Source organism: Lycorma delicatula, chromosome 4 (assembly GCF_047948215.1).
Source record: "Lycorma delicatula isolate Av1 chromosome 4, ASM4794821v1, whole genome shotgun sequence".
NCBI lineage: Eukaryota > Metazoa > Arthropoda > Insecta > Hemiptera > Fulgoridae > Lycorma > Lycorma delicatula.
The window spans coordinates 68,460,395-68,479,628 of NC_134458.1; the positions used below are offsets into that span (position 1 = coordinate 68,460,395).

A 19,234-nucleotide genomic window follows, 5' to 3' on the forward strand; every position below is an offset into this window, starting at 1 on the left:
CGACGAAGAGCAACATGGGAGGCCCAGTATTCAGGCAGACAAAATTGTTGAAGAAGAGAACTGAAAACTGCGATGTGATCAACGATTGACAATTAGTACTCTGGCTGATGAATTTCTGCATGTTGGACACACCTCTATCTACACAATTATCACAGAAAAGCTCGGATATCAAAATTGTGTGCAAGATGGGTACTGAAAATGCTCACAGACTAACACAAAGAGTAAAGAATGTGCAGTGGATAAGCATTTTTGACAACAAGATTTTTTGTTTTTGTCAACAAGATGAAGATGATTTGTTTTCTCACAATGTTACAGGTAATGAGACGTGGGTATCCTATACCAACACAGAATCAAAACAGTCAAGGCGTGGTGCCAATCAAGTTTCCCAAAACCGAGAAAGTTTAAGAAATCTCTGTACTTGAATCAAAAAATGATGGCTACCATTTTTTGGGAATAGAAAGGCGTCATTTTGGTTAATTTCATGGAACATGGATCAACAATTACAGCTGTTGTGTACTGTGAAACGCTCACCAAGCTGAGACTTGCTATTCAAAATTGATGAAGTAGGAAACTGTCGTTCAGCATAATCCTCCTTCACGATAACGCGTGTCCTCATACTGCTGCCTTAACCAAGAAGATTGAAGATTTTCGTTGGGAACTTTTTGACCACACTCAATATAGTCCTGAACTTGCACCTAGCGACTACTTCCTCTTCTTGCATTTAAAAAAGTGGTTTGGTGAACAACAGTTTGAAAACGATGAGGAACTCAAGACTGCCACTGTCAAATGATTCAATTCCCAGGCAGCAAACGTCTAGACAGAGGGATTAAAGAAACTGGTGCAGAGTTACGAAAAGTGCTTAGAACTGAATGGCAATTATGTGGAAAAGTGAAGTAGATATGTAGTAAACTAAAGCTGAAGTAAAAACCTTTTCTCGCACATTAATCTTTTTCAAAGACCAAATGGTCCTTACTTTATGAATATGCATCGTATAATAAATATAAATAAAACAATCAGCACTCTGTTGTTTAACATAGATAAATTAAATTTTTTAATAAAAATATAATTTACATTTTTATTTTATTTTCAATTATTCTAAAGGCTACTGAGAATGATGTTATGTTGTAAACGTAACTATAAAATGTATTCATGATATGTTACCATTCTGTAAAATGTATAACCAAATAATTGTAATAGAAATTTAATTTTTTAACCTGATAATATAATTTTTATAAAGAAATATTGTTTTACAAGAATTTATCATTTCCCATTACATAAATAAACTAACTCATTAATTCATAAAAAATAGTCAGCACAACTCACTCGCCTGATAGAGAAATATTAATGGTTGTTTGATCAAAATAACTGTGACTGATAATATAAGAAATATGGTACTTAAATTAACGCCACCACAGCTACAGCTTTATTTAAAAACAAAGTAGTAGATCGGATTTCGGTGGAAAATGGGCCGATATAGAGTTTAACATAAATTCAAAACAGTCTCTATTAATTTTAATAAATGGTTAATATTTATTTATTTTATAAATATATAACCAAACTTAACCTAAGCTCGCTAACCTTGACTAATTAACAGGAGTGTTTTGATAATTTAAATAATAAATAATTGCAATAATTACTGAATTTATTAAATAAATACTAAAAAAATTACGGTGTTAATTAGTCAAGGTTAGCGAGCAAAGTGAATGTAGGTTAAGTTTGGTTAAATTATATTTATAAAATAAATAAATATAAATAACCATTTACTAAAATTAATAAAGAGGCTGTTCATTTTCCACCAAAATTCGATTGACTACTTTGTTTTTAAATAAAGCTGTAGCTGCAGTGGCGTTAATACGTAAGTACCGAAATATTTATAATGATCACAATTCAAAAACTCTTAGAAAAAAACTGGAACAACTATACTATAATACAATAGAATCTGTTTTGATATTTATATTAAAAAAAAAAGTACTCTATAATTGCTAGGAAAAAGAAATACCCCAAACAGCACAAATGAGCACTCATAGCATGGTAGTGTACGAGGTGCGATTTTACGGCTGAACTTGCAACTTCACAATGGCAGTACTTACAGGCTACTGTGATGGATCTCCTTCAAAGTAGTCCCCTTCTGAAAAAATATTTTGCTGAAACAGCATTTCCACTTCCGGAGGCATTCCTTGAAATTTTCTTTTGTATGTTAAGAACCGTTTCTTCATTTGCCTGGATGAATTCATTGATCAAATTGGTTCCCTTTCGGCGAAAATATCAGTTTAGGAACAAGTGGAAGTCAAAAGGGGCTAAACCAGTGGAATAGAAGGTTGCAGAAGCACAAAAATTTGGAATTTTGGTCAAAGATTTTGCAATTGAGAATGCACAATAAGCTGGTGTGTTGGTAGTGGAGGATGCAATTCTGGAGTATTTCATTTTAATTCAACAAATCTTCAAAAATTTTATTGCATCACTATTTTTGATTTTGATAATATTTAGTATATGATAACTACCCACCAAGTTGTGGACAAAAAGTATGTTTTTATATATTTTTTTTTAATTTTCTTGAGTAATAGACTATTTTCTAACTTACCAACTGTAAAAACACCCATTTTCGTTACTTTTTCCATGAGCTGTAACATTCTTATTTTGCATCATACAGAGGTCAAAAAAGGGTTTTTGGAGACAGTAAAGATGGAACTTCATCAAGTGTACTCAAAATTCATTTTGTTCTCTTAGGTTCAAGTAGTACATATAAAAAAAATTAGACTGTTACTGAGTGTTCTTCATTAAAAAAATGGTTGCCAAATGGTAAGATTTTGAAAATGTCTCATTTTTGGGGCCCAAAAACCACATGAGGGACAGCTGGAAAAAATCTGAAATGTCTACAGCAGTAAGTATTTTTAATGTACTTTAAAACCATATAAAAAAATATTTTGTTACTCAAAGAGGTTGATGAGTAATGAAGTCATCAAAACTGCTAAAACCACCGTCCTTTCTAACCATGAACAACATACCCAAAAAATTCACAGCATGTATTTTTTCAGATAATAATGTAGGCCTACTATTCAAAATAATTTGATATGTGTACAATGAGATTCTGGATAGTCTGTTACTTAACACACAAACTCATGTTTAAACACGAAAGTGAATAGACATGCATGGACATGAATGTTTGTGTAATCCTGAATGTAAACATTTTAGAAGGCTCAGTTACTGTTTTGATTTCAATGTGATATGTTGTATTGTTGCTAGTGTTAATACTGTGGTTAGGTAATGTACACTTGTCTATAAAGTAGTTTTATTAGCAGTGAACTTCTCTATTACGTGATATCTTTTATTTTTAATTTTATTAATTGGAGAAATTCTTATTTTAGCTGTGAAGAAACTGGGATAAGACAAAGTGAGGTGCAATTGGTAGTTTTATAATTTATGCTAACTGTATTGTTATTGTAAGAACCCTTGCATTTTATAAAAATGGATTATGGATGTTAATTGGCATTCACACTAAAACAGTATGTCACAAATTGACTTACAATAGATCTTCAGTATCACATGATATTTTAGAGTTTACTGAACAGCAAATAACATTGATATCTTTAAGAAGTAGATATACTGAAACAAAAAATATCTGTACTTTTCATAAAACCGAATATTTAGTTAAACATTTTCATGTTAATGTGAAGAGTTGCTCTGACCCACTTAGCTGTCACACTAAACCGGTTAAGAAATCTCTTCAGAAATATCTTTGACACTTTCAACAGGCAATCCAAATCTAAATTTGGACAACAAAATACAAAAAAACACAAGATGACATAGAAAACAAACCAGAATGTCAAGATATATTTAAGCCTCAATGCGTTATAGTCGAGTTGGTGAATAAAGTTTGTTCAGCAGTTAGCATTTTCCCTGTTAAGGTTAAAAAATTATCAAGCAGTGCAAGGAAACCAATTTAAAAAAAATAAAGTTACAAAAATAGCTGGGTCAAAAAGAAACAATCAAAATCAGCAAAAAGAAACCCAGACACATAACTGATGAAAATGTTATTAAATTTGTCTAAGAAATTACCAAAATGATGAGCACAGCCAAATGATGCCAGGCAAGAAGGATTGTGTCTCTGTAACACAAGCTGATGGGAAGAAAATTAATATTCAAAAAAGGCTCATCTTACGTAACTTAAAAGAATTATACACAGCCTTCAAAGAAAAACATAATTTGCTGATTTAAGACCTAAATTTTGTGTTCTGGCCAGTGGGTCAGGTACTCGCTCTGTGTGTGTGTGTGTGTGTGTGTGTGTGTGTCACCCACCAAAATGTAAAACTCATGTTACCTACTCTAAAAATGAAATTTTATTATAAAATTCTACTTTCAACCAGGGTATGTGATATAGAAAATGAAACGTGCATGCTATCACAGTGTGAAAAATGTCCAGGTAATAATGAAGTGCTCAGATTACTACAAGAGAGTGGGGATGATTTTGATTTTGAAAATATCTTCAAACAGTGGGTTTCTGTTGACCATTGTGAACTAACTACTCAAATTCTTCCATCTCAAGAGTACTTAGATAAACTTACTGAAAATTTAAATAATCTAAAAAGGTATCATTCTGTTGCAAAGAAACGACCTAATTTCCTTAACACTAAAAAGGAAAACTTATTGGAGGGTGAATATATTGTAATGGGAAACTTTTCTCAAAATTCTCCTTTTGTGATACAGGATGAAGTCCAGTCATATCACTGGTCAAAAACTTATGCCACGTTACATCTATTTCTCATATATTTTAAAAAGGAAGGAAAATTACAAAGCCAAAGCTACTGTGTGATTAGTGAGTACTTGAAGGAAAATACATTGTTCTTCTGCTTCAAAAAGTAAGTTATAAATAAAGTAAAAGCACTGTTACTACAAGATAAACAATTTTTTAATTTTTCTGATGACTTCTCAGCCCAGTACAAAAAAAAAATTTCATAAATGTGTACTACCATCAAGAAGATTTTGAAATAGCAGTTGAATAGCAATTTTTTGCCTCATACCATGGAAAAGGACTATTTGATGGTATTGGTGTAACTGAAAAAGGACTGTGACTAAAGCAAGCCTTCAAAGGACAGTCAACAATCAAATTGTTACACCTTTTGAAATGTACAGTTATTACAATGTACAGTTAAGACAATATTAAAAATATAACATTTATCTTCTGCTCTAATAAAGATGTTCAAGAGACTGAAGAATATCTCAGTTCTAGTTATCAGGTAATTACAACAGTCCCAGAAACAAGAACCTTTTACAGTTATGTTCTAACAAGTCAGAAATCTATTCTGAAAGTCCAAGCAACCTCTGAATCAGAAACATTTACATTAGTATCAGCACAGAAGGACATTAGTATTTCTGATTGCTTTATAGGTTTACCAAAGTCACAATGTAAAAATTATGTCTGCTCCGTATACGATGGCAAGTGGTGGTTAGATGAAGTCACTGAAGTCAAAATACACGAAAACAAAGAGGAATATCGAATACACTTTTTCCATCCGCAGGGTTCTGGTACTTCATTCAAGAAATCATCGAGGATAATCAAACATGGGTTCAACTGGAAAATATTTTAAGCATTCTCACACCTTCAGAGCTTTATCTATCAGCTACTCGAAAAGACACATTACACCAATGATGAATGAGAACTTGACAGTTCTACTCAATAAAAAAATGGCAGGAGCACTAAGTTATGTTAGAGTTTGTTATCAAAAAGTACAAGATTTATTCATAACTTCCATTAGCAGGAAAAAATATGGTAAAAGTGAATTGAACTTGCTATTGTATTTGAAGTGTTTATCATTTTGTAATTGACTATTTATGAATTATCAATTCATTCGTTCTAATGAGTTTAGTTCTAATTTTTATAATCTGAAAAAAATACATAACCTAAGTATTTTGGATATGTTATTTACAGTTAGAAGAAACAGTGTTTTTAGCGATTTTGTTATCATCCTTAGTTGTCAAACTCTTTGAGTAACAAAATAAATTTTATTTTACTTTTACTACATAAAAGCTACTTACTGCTGTAAACATTTCAGATTTTTGCCACCTGTCCCTCATGTGATTTTTGGACCCCAAAAATGAGACATTTTCAAAATCTTACAATTTGGTAGCCATTTTTTTAATGAAGGACACTCAGTACAGTCCAATTTTTTTTATAAGTACTACTAGTACCTAAGAGTTAAAAGGTAAAAAACAGGCCTGTTACCTTAAGCCTGTAATAATTTATTTAGGTCCCAAAGTTTAAAACAAACAACAATTTGTAAACATAACTTAAATAAACATTACAAGATTTGGTTTAGCAAAATGAATTTTGAGTACACTAAGATGAAGTTCCATCTCTACTCTTTCCAAAAAGTCCTTTTTGATTCTCTATTCTCTATACAACGTACAATAAGAATACTTCAGCTCATGGAAAAAATGATGAAAATGATGTTTTTACCTGTTGGCGAGTTAGAAAATAGTCTTAAAAAAAAAAAAAAAATAGTTTTAGGCCGCTACAAGGTGGGTAGTTATAATATACCAAATATCATCAAAATCAAAAATAGTGATGCATTGATCATTTGTTGAATTAAAATGGAATACCCCTTAACTTGTCTCGCCAGAGTGTAAGTCTTTTTTCCCCCAGACATTTTCATGCAAACATTGCAGGACACTTTTATAGTATTCCTGGTTGACTCTCTGCCCCCTAGCAGCAAATTCATGAGGCATGATACCTGTAGACTCGAAGAAAACCACCAATTGTCTTCACACTTGACAGACTTTGTCGTGCTTGTCTTGGTCATGGTGAATTTGGACCGTTCCCTTTCTTTTCCTGTTTAGCCTCCGGTAACTACCATTTAGATAATACTTCAAAGGATGAATGAGGATGATATGTATGAGTGTGAATGAAGTGTAAGTCTTGTACATTCTCAGTTCGACCATACCTGAGATGTGTGGTTAATTGAAACCCAACCACCAAAGAACACCGGTATCCACGATCTCGTATTCAAGTCCGTGTAAAAATAGCTGGCTTTACTAGGACTTGAACGCTGGAACTCTCGACTTCCAAATCAGCTGATTTGGGAAGACGCGTTCACCACTAAACCAACCCGGTGGGTTGAATTTGGACCGTTCCACTGTGATAATTGTGACCTTGTTTCTGGGTTATATCAATAATTCCGATTCATTGCCTGCAATTACCCTATTTAACAAATCTGGATCAGTTTTGGTCCAATTAATAAGTTCTTGGGAACTTCATGTCAATGTTATTTCTGCTGGTCAGACAACAATTTCAGAATGAATTTCACAGACAATTTATACATGTTAAAATTGAGTGAACCATGTAGAAACTTAAATTCAGTTCATCAGCCATCTTCCTAATTGAAAGTATACAGTCAAGAGTGTCTTCACTGGTCTTTAAAGTGAAAAGCTGGCCAGACTGGAGTCAACTTTGACTGATTCGCGATCATCTTTGAATCTGTTGAACCAGATAAAAACATTTGACTGGTCCAGACATTTATTCCCAAAAGCTATTTTAAAAGTTTATAAGTCTCTGAAACTGATTTCCTGGTTTTCAAACAAAATTTGGCAAAAACTTATTCCATTTTTCATCCATTTTGCAAGGCCAGTAATATGCCAAAAACCGAAAAAAGTCTTCACTCACCAGGATGCCACTTTCTACTGAACAAGGATATCACGGTGACCTTTTTAGGACGTTTTAAGGACAAAACAAGCTTCCCCTTCTACACTTGTGGGCAAATCTACCCCTTCTATTCAGCTTTGGCAGCACCTGACTTAAAACTTTCCAATCACACCTCGTATTAATCCTGCTCACATATTTGAATGTTAATCAACAAATATGTTAATATGTAGCAGATCCAATAAATAAAATGTACTTCTCTCATTATGGATTATATAGCACCAACACAAAAATATTACAGAGAAATTAAAACAAATAAACTGGAATTAAATGCATAATTTTCAGTTCAACACAGCTTGCAATAACAAATAATAAAATAAACAACACATACCATCAAATGTTCTCCAGCAAACACAAGCCAGAATGACAAAAGAGCAGCATAAAATATTCCCTGACGAATATCAGCTAAAAGAAGCATGAACGGCATATCATATGCCATAGTCAGTAATTCAAGAGGAGCTGAAAAAAAAATTACACTTTTTTTCTTTTCTTTTGTTGAGCATACTTGAAGATAATATTACATTGACACTGAATGATGTATATGATCATTAGTTACTCACTAACGTTATTATTTACCCAGATTTATTTATTAAGTAGTTAAAAACCTTTTTTTTTTTACAACATAAATTTACAAATATACTATAAACATGCAATATCAATTACATCATACATTTCATAATGTTATTTAAATTAAATTTATAGACTCATAAAAGAACATCATTATGTTGTGAGCCAGAGACTAGTTTAATAATCTTAAACTGAAATCAAACTTTAACTTAGCATTTTATAAATTAAAAAAAAAGAAATAGTAAATATTTTTATTATAGGTTAATACAAAATAAAAATAAAACATATGGAAAAAATAAAATAAAACAACATGATTTGCACTGAATCATGTCATGTAGAAGACAAAATTAACTATACCTCTAAAAAAAGACAAAACCACCTTAATAATTCTTGCAAGTTACAAATAAATTATTTTTTTTTTAATAGCTATCTTACAATTTTGAACAGAATTTCAACATCATTTGTTGATAAAGTAAAAAATTGATGTTTCAGCATCTTCTATGAGAAGGGGTGGCTAGTGAAACACCTACCTGAAAGATAGCTTTAGGTCCCTTTCTGGGCAGCAGGCAGACATTCAACCTAACCACAACACCTTAGTTCTGGGTAACTTCTCCTGGTAGTTACCAAGGAAGAAGCACACATTATTTTTTAATGATTTTGCATGATCAGCTTAAATATATGCACAAACAGTAACTGCTTTTCCTTCAGAAATTATGAACCACTAGAGAGCTGAATCAGGGTACTTAAAGAATACCCTTGCACATTCATGAAATCGCATAATGTGTGGAAATATCCAACTGAACTATAGTAATCAGTTTATCCAGATTAACTGTTGCAAGTAAGATGCCACAAGACATAGATTACGACTATGAAATTTAGAACAGAGAATAATACAAAACTGGATGTACATTACTATAAATATTTTGACTCAGACTGAACACCATGAAGCTGGTGACTATTAAATTCCTAACATGATGTTATAACAAAGGAAAAAGAATTATTTATTATATAATTTTTTAGATAAAAAAAACTTCTGAAAACCCAAGTATAGTGAGAAGTGATTATTTCCTGAAGCAAAGAATACTGAAAATTTATGGAGAAAGAAAGAGTAGAACAGTAATATAAAATTTTTACTACTACTTACCATTAAGAAATGTAAGAGCAATCCCAAGAAAGAGAAGCATATATTCAAGTAATGCAGGTTCTCTAGATAGCATATGCACACGCCTCCAAAACCAAATCATTATCCCAACAATAAAAGGAAAGAAAATCGTTTTAAGAGACATCCAAACTTTTGTGAAACCTCCAGTTTGATTAATTACCTGTTCAACATGGAAAGAGAATATACAAAAATATTTTTGTAAAAAATCTGTGAAAACTTCAAAGAAACATACAAAAAGTAAAAAACAAATTACAACAGCAAGTAAGATTAGCATCACTGAATTAATTATTTTCTAAAGTTAATTTTTTTATACTATTTATTTTACTTAGTGTTTACTTAATAAGTGAAAAGCAAATGTTTTGAACTCACCTGCGACGAATGCTTTTCCCTTGATTATAAGAAACAAAAAAGATGATGTAGGCGCATCAAAGATTTTAAACACAAATGATAATGAAACCAAACACCACACTTATTGAGCAATGAAAAAAAAGCATCTTCAAAACCAAATGAAATCAATGTCAAATTAAGATTCCGACAACAATTAAATTTTTTAAATCTAAGTGAATTTTTTTAAAATCAATTAACTTCTTTGATTATTTATGTATTTTTAATGCGGTATTTAAACCAGAAAACACAATTAAAAATAAAAAAACAAAAAGTACTAAACTTACTGAATCTAATATCTACTAATAAATAATTTAAAAAATGGTAATTACAAAAAATCCAAGATTAGTTTCAATACAGATGATAAAAAATAAATAAACTGATGCCATCTAGACTGAATTAATACTAATCATAATTAAATTAGTTGTACATAAGGTTACAGACTTGTAAATTAAAACCATTTTGGTATAAAACAGAAATTAAACTACTCCTGGGTGCTTCAGGTAAACGGGAGATCATGAAAATGAAATATTCTTATAAGATTATATTAAATAAATTTATTTACAACATTTAAAGAGAATAAAAAAATAAATTTTAAAACACACTTTTAAAAAATCTAAAAAATGGATTACCTAGTAAACATAAATAGAAGATAATTTGTTTTGAACAAAATAATATGTATTAGGTTGTCTATTTTCACAAGACCACAATGAAAAGTATGGGGCACAACCTCAGTTCTACTTTGCACTTTTAGTTCATCTAGATTTACTAGATATTGTATATTGAAGCTATCATTCCCATTATGCATCAAAACCTTCGACATATTTAAAGAATTCATATAGATATTGAACATGAAAACGCACCCCATGCTTTTCATTGTGGTCTTGTGAAAACAGACAACTTTACACCTTTATTTTGTTGAAAACAAAATTATCTTCTATTTATGTTTACTGGGTAATCCATTTTTTAAAAGCATATTTTTAAAAACTTTTTATTTTTATGTTATACTTTTTATTAGAACAATGTTAAAATATTTACAGGAGTTTAATATCTCATTCAACTGTGTTCAAAGCATTACACTGGTCGATCGACTATATCAATGTTCATCCCGAAAACCTACTGCATATGTGTACTACTCTCCACCTTCTGCACCATGTGTACTACTTCTCTCCCCACCTTCTGCGCATTAAATACAGTTCAGCAAGTGGTAATCGTGGAACGAAACCATTAACCATGGAACAAAAGTAAGCTAAAGGAAAGCATGTAAAAAACATCCCATTTACGAATGCATAGACAAATTTATTTTTTGAAATTCACATCTTACAGGTGAGCTCTGTCTTAGCAGACACTCCTGCATTCTCGTAGTGAAATTCTACATAGTTTGATGGAACTTTCAACAGAAATTTCAGTAATTGCTGTTTGGATCTTGGCCTTCAGTACGTCTCTCATAGCAGATAGACTACTATACACTTTCCTTTTAAGGTGATCCCACAAGAAGAAATTACACACCAACAAATCAGGAGACTTACGAGGCCAAAGAATGTCACCATTTCCCAAGATTATACAGTTGCCATATAGCAAATGATTGGCATACAGCAGCCATTGATATTCAATGCTGTGTGTGAGATGTTGAGCAATCTTGTTGAAACCAAACATTATCAATAATTTGTGAAAATGTCTGTAGTTTTTTCACAACAAAGTTTTTTAGCACGTCAATCTGATGTGACTATAGTCATGAGGCTATCTTCATTTTCAAAAAAAAATAAGGGCCTATTATGATATACAATAACATGGCATACAACATGGTAACCTTGTTGCTGTATAACTGGCGCTAGTGTAGCTGTGTAAGATTCTCCTGTACCCAAAAATGAAAATTTTGTTTGTTAACAAACCCATTAAGGTAGAATTGGGCTTCATCTGACACCCACAATTTGTTAACAAAGTCATTGTCCTTGTTTATCTTTATGACCATTCGTTCACAGAACTGATGTCGCATTATATGATCTTTTGCTTCAGTTCCTGGATGATCTGCATCTTGTACGAATGGTACAGTAAATCCTGCAACAATATTATTCAAACACTTGAATATGCAATTGTAAAGACACTACATGATGAATTGAATGGTTTGAGCTTCTTACGACAGCAGCTCAGGTAGTCTTGATATTGTCTGACATACAAACACTCTGTATACTGCCTGGAGGTTTTTTTTTCATCAAAAAATCTAAACCTGTTTCCTCAAATTATGAAGCCATGTGTTAATTGCATGTGCTGAAGGTTCACAAAAGCAGTGCCCAAAATCAAACTGGTAGAAAAATTCTCTACACAGACTCCACACTGTCATTATTTTTATATAAAGCTTTGATGGCAAAAGCATATTGCACTCCACTCCAAATATTCATTATAACTAATCGGTAAGATGGTATGATACGGCTTGTATAAGTTATTCAGTGCCGACATTCGCCCAGGGCTACCAACAAAAATTTCAAAATTTTCTGTTTCCCTGAATCACCCGGTCATACCTAACCATCACTAAACACCACAATCTAACATCATGAAGAAGATTAGCCAACATTTTGACATATTTAACCAAGATCTCAATTAAAGTTAACGGGAAAACTAGTCCTACAAAGCACAATTAATTTAATACTCACCACTAACCACATATCTTCTATAGGTCCAAGTTTTTCATTCATATGTTTACTGTGATCAACAGGAAGTCGAATGTTCAATAAATAAAAATCATGATGAAGCGACCCAAGCTCAAACAAAGGAATTATTGAACAATTGTAGTAGTAATCTTCACGTTTCTAGAAGAAAAAAATACACTCAAAGAAAACATATATTTTCTTAAATACAGCTATTAGCAGCTAACTTTTGTCAATTAAATGAATCACCACACATACTAACTACGCACAAATATCTATACCTCACGCTTACCTTAACATCTAGTGGATAAAAAGTTTACTTTTGGTCCTTCATGATACTGTAGTGTAAAGGAACTTATTCAGTACAACATAATGGAATACAAAAACATTACAGCTAGTTACAATACAAAAGCCATAAAAATTTACTAATATAAAAACCAGAAAAAAGGAGAAAACCAAACACCACTTTTAAATGTGTAAAAATGTCTTGATGTACAAATAAATTTTAGAACCGAAAGAGATGGAGAGTATTTTCTAAAGTGAGGTTTCTCTTATTCTTATTTATTCATTGGTATTTTTCAAATAAAGTGAGAATTCCAGTTTATGAACAAGTGATAGATAGGCATTAGCTATCACACTAGTCTTGAATTTAGTAAAAACAGACTGAAAAACAGTATTAGTCTACATTATTCGCGGACTTCTACTCCATTATGATGAACCTCTCTCAGACACCAGAATTTCCCTTTCATAAATACACAGAGTTAAGTCTGAAAATGTAATTTAATACATGATCATGTAACACCTAGGAATCATTTAAACAGTTTTCAGCCTTTTAAATAATTTAAACAAACTATCCATATCAAATTCATATCATGAACTGCCAGACAGAATAATGAAACACAGCTTACTAATACAGAGATATCTTTTACATCATTTTGTCTTGATTTTTGGTAACTTCCAATTGTATAATGAATTAATAATAATATTTAACATAATTTTTTTTTAAAAACTGCATCTGATCGTTCAAAGAAAATGATCAGATGTAAACAATTTTTTTTCCTCTTCATTTTATATTATTATAACTCCACTAATAATATCAGTTACACATACAATTAAAATCAAGACTGGAGATGATCCAACAACCTTAAAGACATCTCTAAATTAGCGAATTCTGTTTTATTGTTCTATTTTGATATAACTATATACGACGTTTACTTAATTACACATATAAAATTAAAGAAAAAATACTAATTAACAATTTTATAATATCAGCACAAAATTTATAAAAGAAATTTAAATCAAAAGGCTTAATTACTATGAAATTTTATAAGTAAAGACTGACTCTATTCTCACTGTAACAGTTCCCCGTAATAAAGAAATCAGAACGTTCTTCTTGTAAAATGAGCTCTAGAATTTTGAATAATTTGGTCCTTTACCATATTTTTCCCATATTTTATTGAATAATGTGGATGTGGTTTTGCATATACTAAAACATATATACATATATATACTTTTTTCAAGAATATCCACTCATACTCTTCTTGTTTTAACTAATAAATTTGAATGGTTTCATTATTATTAACCTTATATTAATAAAAAGCCTTATTATTCTCATTAAAAGATTAAAAAAAACTGCTATACTTTTTCTAATACTGAAAAAGTATTACTACTACATACTTACCTGAAATATTACTCAACAATAAGAACAATGTCACAATTAGGGCCATGAGAACAATACACATAATATTACCATAGAAACAAATAATATAGATTTAGTAAACTAAACATTTTGCATGTGTATGAGAGAGAGAGGGAGACAAATAATTAAATTTGTACAAACTCTTTACCAAAATTTCTTTTAAATACTAATACTCATAACTAAAATCTAAGTAACAAAATTGATTTGCACATTTTCTAACAATGAATATCAGTAAGCAACATGGATCCTAAAGTTACCATATTGAAGAGAATATTAATGAAGAACATTCCAAGTCAGTGGTTACAAAATATTCTGTAGAATAGTCCTTTTGTTCTGTTAATGAATACCTAAACCCAAAATAAATATTCAACAGAAAAGAAACAGGTAGCACGTAAGATATTCTGTGGAATTAATATATGGCATTATATGTTTGTGTGTTCATGTAATAATTATAGGTTATCATATAAAAAATCATTGGTAATATTTATACTCTTTCTTGACCTGTTTCTACGTAATAAATAGGTCTGAAGAATTGCATCCTAGCAGCAGAGTATAATTAATTATCAAATTTTTTTTTCAGTTACTGCTATTGTTTATTATTTATATTTAATACTTTCATAAAGAGCTCTGTTTTGTCAGAAATCTCTGAATTTTATAGAATTTATTAAAAGCACAGTTTAAAATATTATAATTATTTTTGCCTGTTTACAATTTCAGTGATTGACAAAACATTTTTGTATAATTTATAAAATAATAATCTGATGAAATAGAGATCTGTGAAAAGTAGTAATCATGAATAATAAGCAAAATCAGCAGGTGATAAAAAATTAATTTTAATAAATAAATCTACTATAACTGATAAATTTGTACACAATATATTAAATTACTGCATTACGTTTCTAAAGTTATTCTACTATTCATTATATATGGAATCTTCAGTTTATATATGCCAATATCTTGTACAAAAGTTACAGATAATAAAAAAATTCAATTCTATTGATTACACAGTAGCTCTTACATAGTATAAGTTATACAGCCATCATACTGTATGTAATTAAAGTAAAATTTAAAATAAAATGCATACAAAACTCTATCAGTACTACCTTAAGTTATTTTTGCTGCTAAAAAAATTATTCCTTTATTCATCAATTTTTTTAAAAATTAATAAAATACAAATATTTAAATAAATATTACACAAATAGAACTCCTCAAAAAATAAAACAATTGACATAAGAAAAAAATGATTAAAACTATAACATAACAATACTATATATTTATGTTAAAACAAAAATCAGAATCTAAATATTTTTCAAAGTTAATAAATACTATATTACTGACTTTCTCCATAGTACAATCCAAAGTTCTTTGTTCAACAGAAGATGCATAATACTTCCAGTCACCATCAGCATCTCCTTTATTTCTATATCCCATCCGTGCATCAAGAGTCATAGTAGTTCTTTCGTCTATTAAAAAATAAAATAAAACAAACTAACAATTATGTATTAGAATACATAATAAAAAAAAACAAATAAAGGTTTTACATATGAATGAACACAACATGCACAATAACGTGAACAACCACCAATATGGTTATTTCTACATATAAAATGATCTATAAGTGCCAACTGAGAACCTTCTAGGTTTATAGGTCACCTAGGATCAATTTTTTCTGCCACTTGAACCTTTTAAGTTTGAGCAGCAATATTTTTAATAATAAAGAATAGAAATATTTTATAATTAGGATATTATTGATTATTATATTAACTAAGCAATGTAACATAATCAATAATACAAATATATGAATTATATCAGCTTAATTATTAAATCTGATAAATAATTATTAAAATAGTATCATTACCTCAATAAAATTTTAAACTAAAAAGCAGCTATTATGTGTTTTATTACATCAATATTTTTTCTATACAAGAAATAAAACAAATAAAATTATGACCTTAGATTGTCACGAGGTAATTAAAAAGCAACCACTAATCTAATTACTTCCCCATTACCTAATTACTTTCTCAAACAGTCCTATGCAATTACAGTATAAAATATATTAAACCCAATCTATCAAATATAGTCTGATTTTGAATATACAAAAACTGGTTGTCCACTGAAAAACAATTATTACAATTTAAAAAGAATATTTTTAATTTTCTGTAAAATTTGACTTTCATGTACTTTTTTTCTTTCTTTTTCCTGTTTAGCCTCCGTTAACTACCGTTTAGATAATACTTGAGAGGATGATATGTATGAGTGTGAATGAAGTGTAGTCTTGTACATTCTCAGTTCAACCATACCTGAGATGTGTGGTTAATTGAAACCCAACCACCAAAGAACACTGGTATCCACGATCTAGTATTCAAGTCCGTGTAAAAATAGCTGGCTTTACTAGGACTTGAACGCTGGAACTCTCGACTTCCAAATCAGCTGATTTGGGAAGACACGTTCACCACTAGACCAACCTGGTGGGTTGACTTTCATGTACTACCATAAAAAAAACTATAACAAAAAAGCTGACAACAAAGTTGTAATTCTTTCCTGGCATTGGTTATTTGTTCTTATATAGCAGAAGAATAATTATATATGAAAAAAGTTACCTAAAATTTCTTTCTGGGGTGGAAGTAATTTATGATGAAGATTTATTGTAAAATTATCATTATATGTTTAAATAAACAAAAAAAAAGTTCTAAAAATTCAAAAAATCAGTATTTTTAATTTTGTCTGCTCACTCACCTCCAGAATCAGTTTCTTTTTATTTTTCTATGTTCACTATGTTAAATGGAAGAAATTAAAAAAATTCTACTAAAAAATGTGCAAACAATAAACACCTAAGATTTCTTTTTTGGAGGTGGCGGACAAATTATGATGAAATTTTATTGTAATATTATTACTAAAAGTTTATTTAATAATACTAAAGGTTTAAGTAATTAAAAAATAATTTAAAAAATTTCATTGCCTTCCCTACCACCAATATTACCCTCAAAGTATTTTTTTTGGGTCACTTGCACCACTAATATGCCTAGGAAGACATTTAAAAAAAAATCAGGCTAAAAAATATAAAGATAACTTTTTCAATTTTAGAGGGAAGGGGGATTTAGGGCAATATTTTTTTTTAAAGTGGTAAGATAAGCATGCACGCAGGTGCTTAGCTTAAATAAAGTGGTAAGGCAATTGATATTGATACTGACAGATGTCTTGTTGATGTAAATACGTATGGGATTAGTCCTATTGCGTTTCTGGTTAAAATAAATATGAATATTGATATGGTTAGGATTAGAATTTCTTTTTGGTGAGTTATTGATTTAAATTCATTTATTAATTTTTTTTTCTATTTTTTTATGAATAGATTTAGTCAAGATTTTTTTGTTCAAAGTTTTTTGTTATGTCTGACCAATTTTAAGGAAAGATTGACCCCAAAAAACTACCCCCACCTCCTGGAGATATTGACTCCTAAAATTTTACCAACAAACTGCCCCTATACGCAAGTCTGTGCAAAATTTCATCAAAATCAGTATATAAGCTTCAAACAAGTCAACACAACTACATTACCCATTACTTTCTTTTTTGTTTTTTGGGTTCATGAGTCATGAAACATTGAAAAATTAAAAAAAAAAAAGAAAAACATATTTTTTTTTACTAATTACCATACTTTCCTTTTTGCACCAAAGCTTTAAGGCTATGATCCCAAGAAAGTAAAAATCAAGTATGGGGATAAAGGATAACTTAGATGAAAAGTGTTTATTACAGAGCCTTTTATGAGTTCAATGACATAAGGATTAATTTTCCCTCATTAGTGATATATTAATAGTCCGTTAATAAGTTATTATTTAGTTAGTTTAATAAGTAATAAAATTCTATAATTAGTTGGTTAACATCAGTCCAATGAACTACAAAGTAACAAATAAACAATATTAAAGTAATACATGTCACTCATCTGAATATGTGCATGTATTTTTTAGAATATGTGCATTCTTGTAGTTATAAATGGAAAGAATTATACTGTTGCATTCCTAATGCATTTACTGTTTCCTGCCTATACACATATGTTTGCCATTGCTAGGGGCCGTTGTTTTGACAACGGTAGGCTACGTGACAAATTCAGTTTAGATTCAACAGTTTTTGTAGTCAGTTCATTCATGTGCAGTAGAAACAATAAATTCAGCAATGTTATACAATTTCATTGTGTTTATTCAATTAAGACTTGGGACCTAACCCTACATTTTGGTCCTCCAGGCCGGATTACAGGTAAATTTGGAATTCAATTTAAATCATGGATTTGAAAACATTAACCTTTAAACAAGGGCTTATAAAGTCCAAATCAACTAGGTTTAAGAATTTTCTTAGTTCATGTACTCCTAATGAAACACAAAATATCGCTCAGTTGCAATTACGATTAGGTAAGTTTAAGAAAACATGGGAAGAATTTAATAAAATACAGGATGAAATCGAGATTTTAGACTCTACTCCAGAGCTTGAAACAAAAAAACTTTGATGAACGCTTTGAATTTGAAAATCATTTTTTGAGACCGTCGCCCGGGCGGAACAGTTACTCAATTCATTTCAATACAGTAATTATCTTACTTCCATTAAACAACAAATGGCTTTTTCAGAATCACCACATTCTGTTAGAGTTAAACTCCCTCAGATAGACGCTCCCAACTTCTATGGAAAATATGAACACTGGATTAGCTTAAAAGAATTATTTACAGCCATTATTGACAAAAACCCAGATATTGACGTGGTCCATAATCTTTATTATTTACGCCAATCGCTGAAAGGGGGAAGCGCCGCTAAATCAATTGATTCAATTGACTTGACTGCACAAAACTATAACGTTGCATGGGAGTTACTCTCTAAGAGTTTTCAAAATGAAAGGCTCATTGTTGAGCGCCATATTAAGGAATTATTTGAATATCCTTAGTTACACAAACTATCAAGTTTTGGAATAAGGCAAATGATTGATGAAACAAACATTCACATTAGAGCATTAAAATCTTTAAAACAGCCTACTGATACTTGGGATACTATGTTAGTTTACCAATTAACAACTAAATTAGATTATAATTCAGTAAAGGAATGGA

The 19,234-nt window shown here is 30.3% G+C and overlaps 1 protein-coding gene across 1 annotated transcript in view; it reads right to left on the minus strand.

The window, feature by feature from the left end:
* wls (Wnt ligand secretion mediator) overlaps window positions 1-19,234 on the minus strand; it is a 52,039-nt gene that overhangs the window by 20,963 nt on the left and 11,842 nt on the right. Inside the window, exons 4-7 of the mRNA XM_075363249.1 lie at window positions 15,489-15,613; window positions 12,458-12,613; window positions 9,405-9,582; window positions 8,019-8,152 (exon numbers count right to left, since the gene is read on the minus strand). Of these exons, the coding sequence (XP_075219364.1) occupies window positions 8,019-8,152; window positions 9,405-9,582; window positions 12,458-12,613; window positions 15,489-15,613 (593 nt within the window). The remainder of the gene's footprint in view (window positions 1-8,018; window positions 8,153-9,404; window positions 9,583-12,457; window positions 12,614-15,488; window positions 15,614-19,234) is intronic.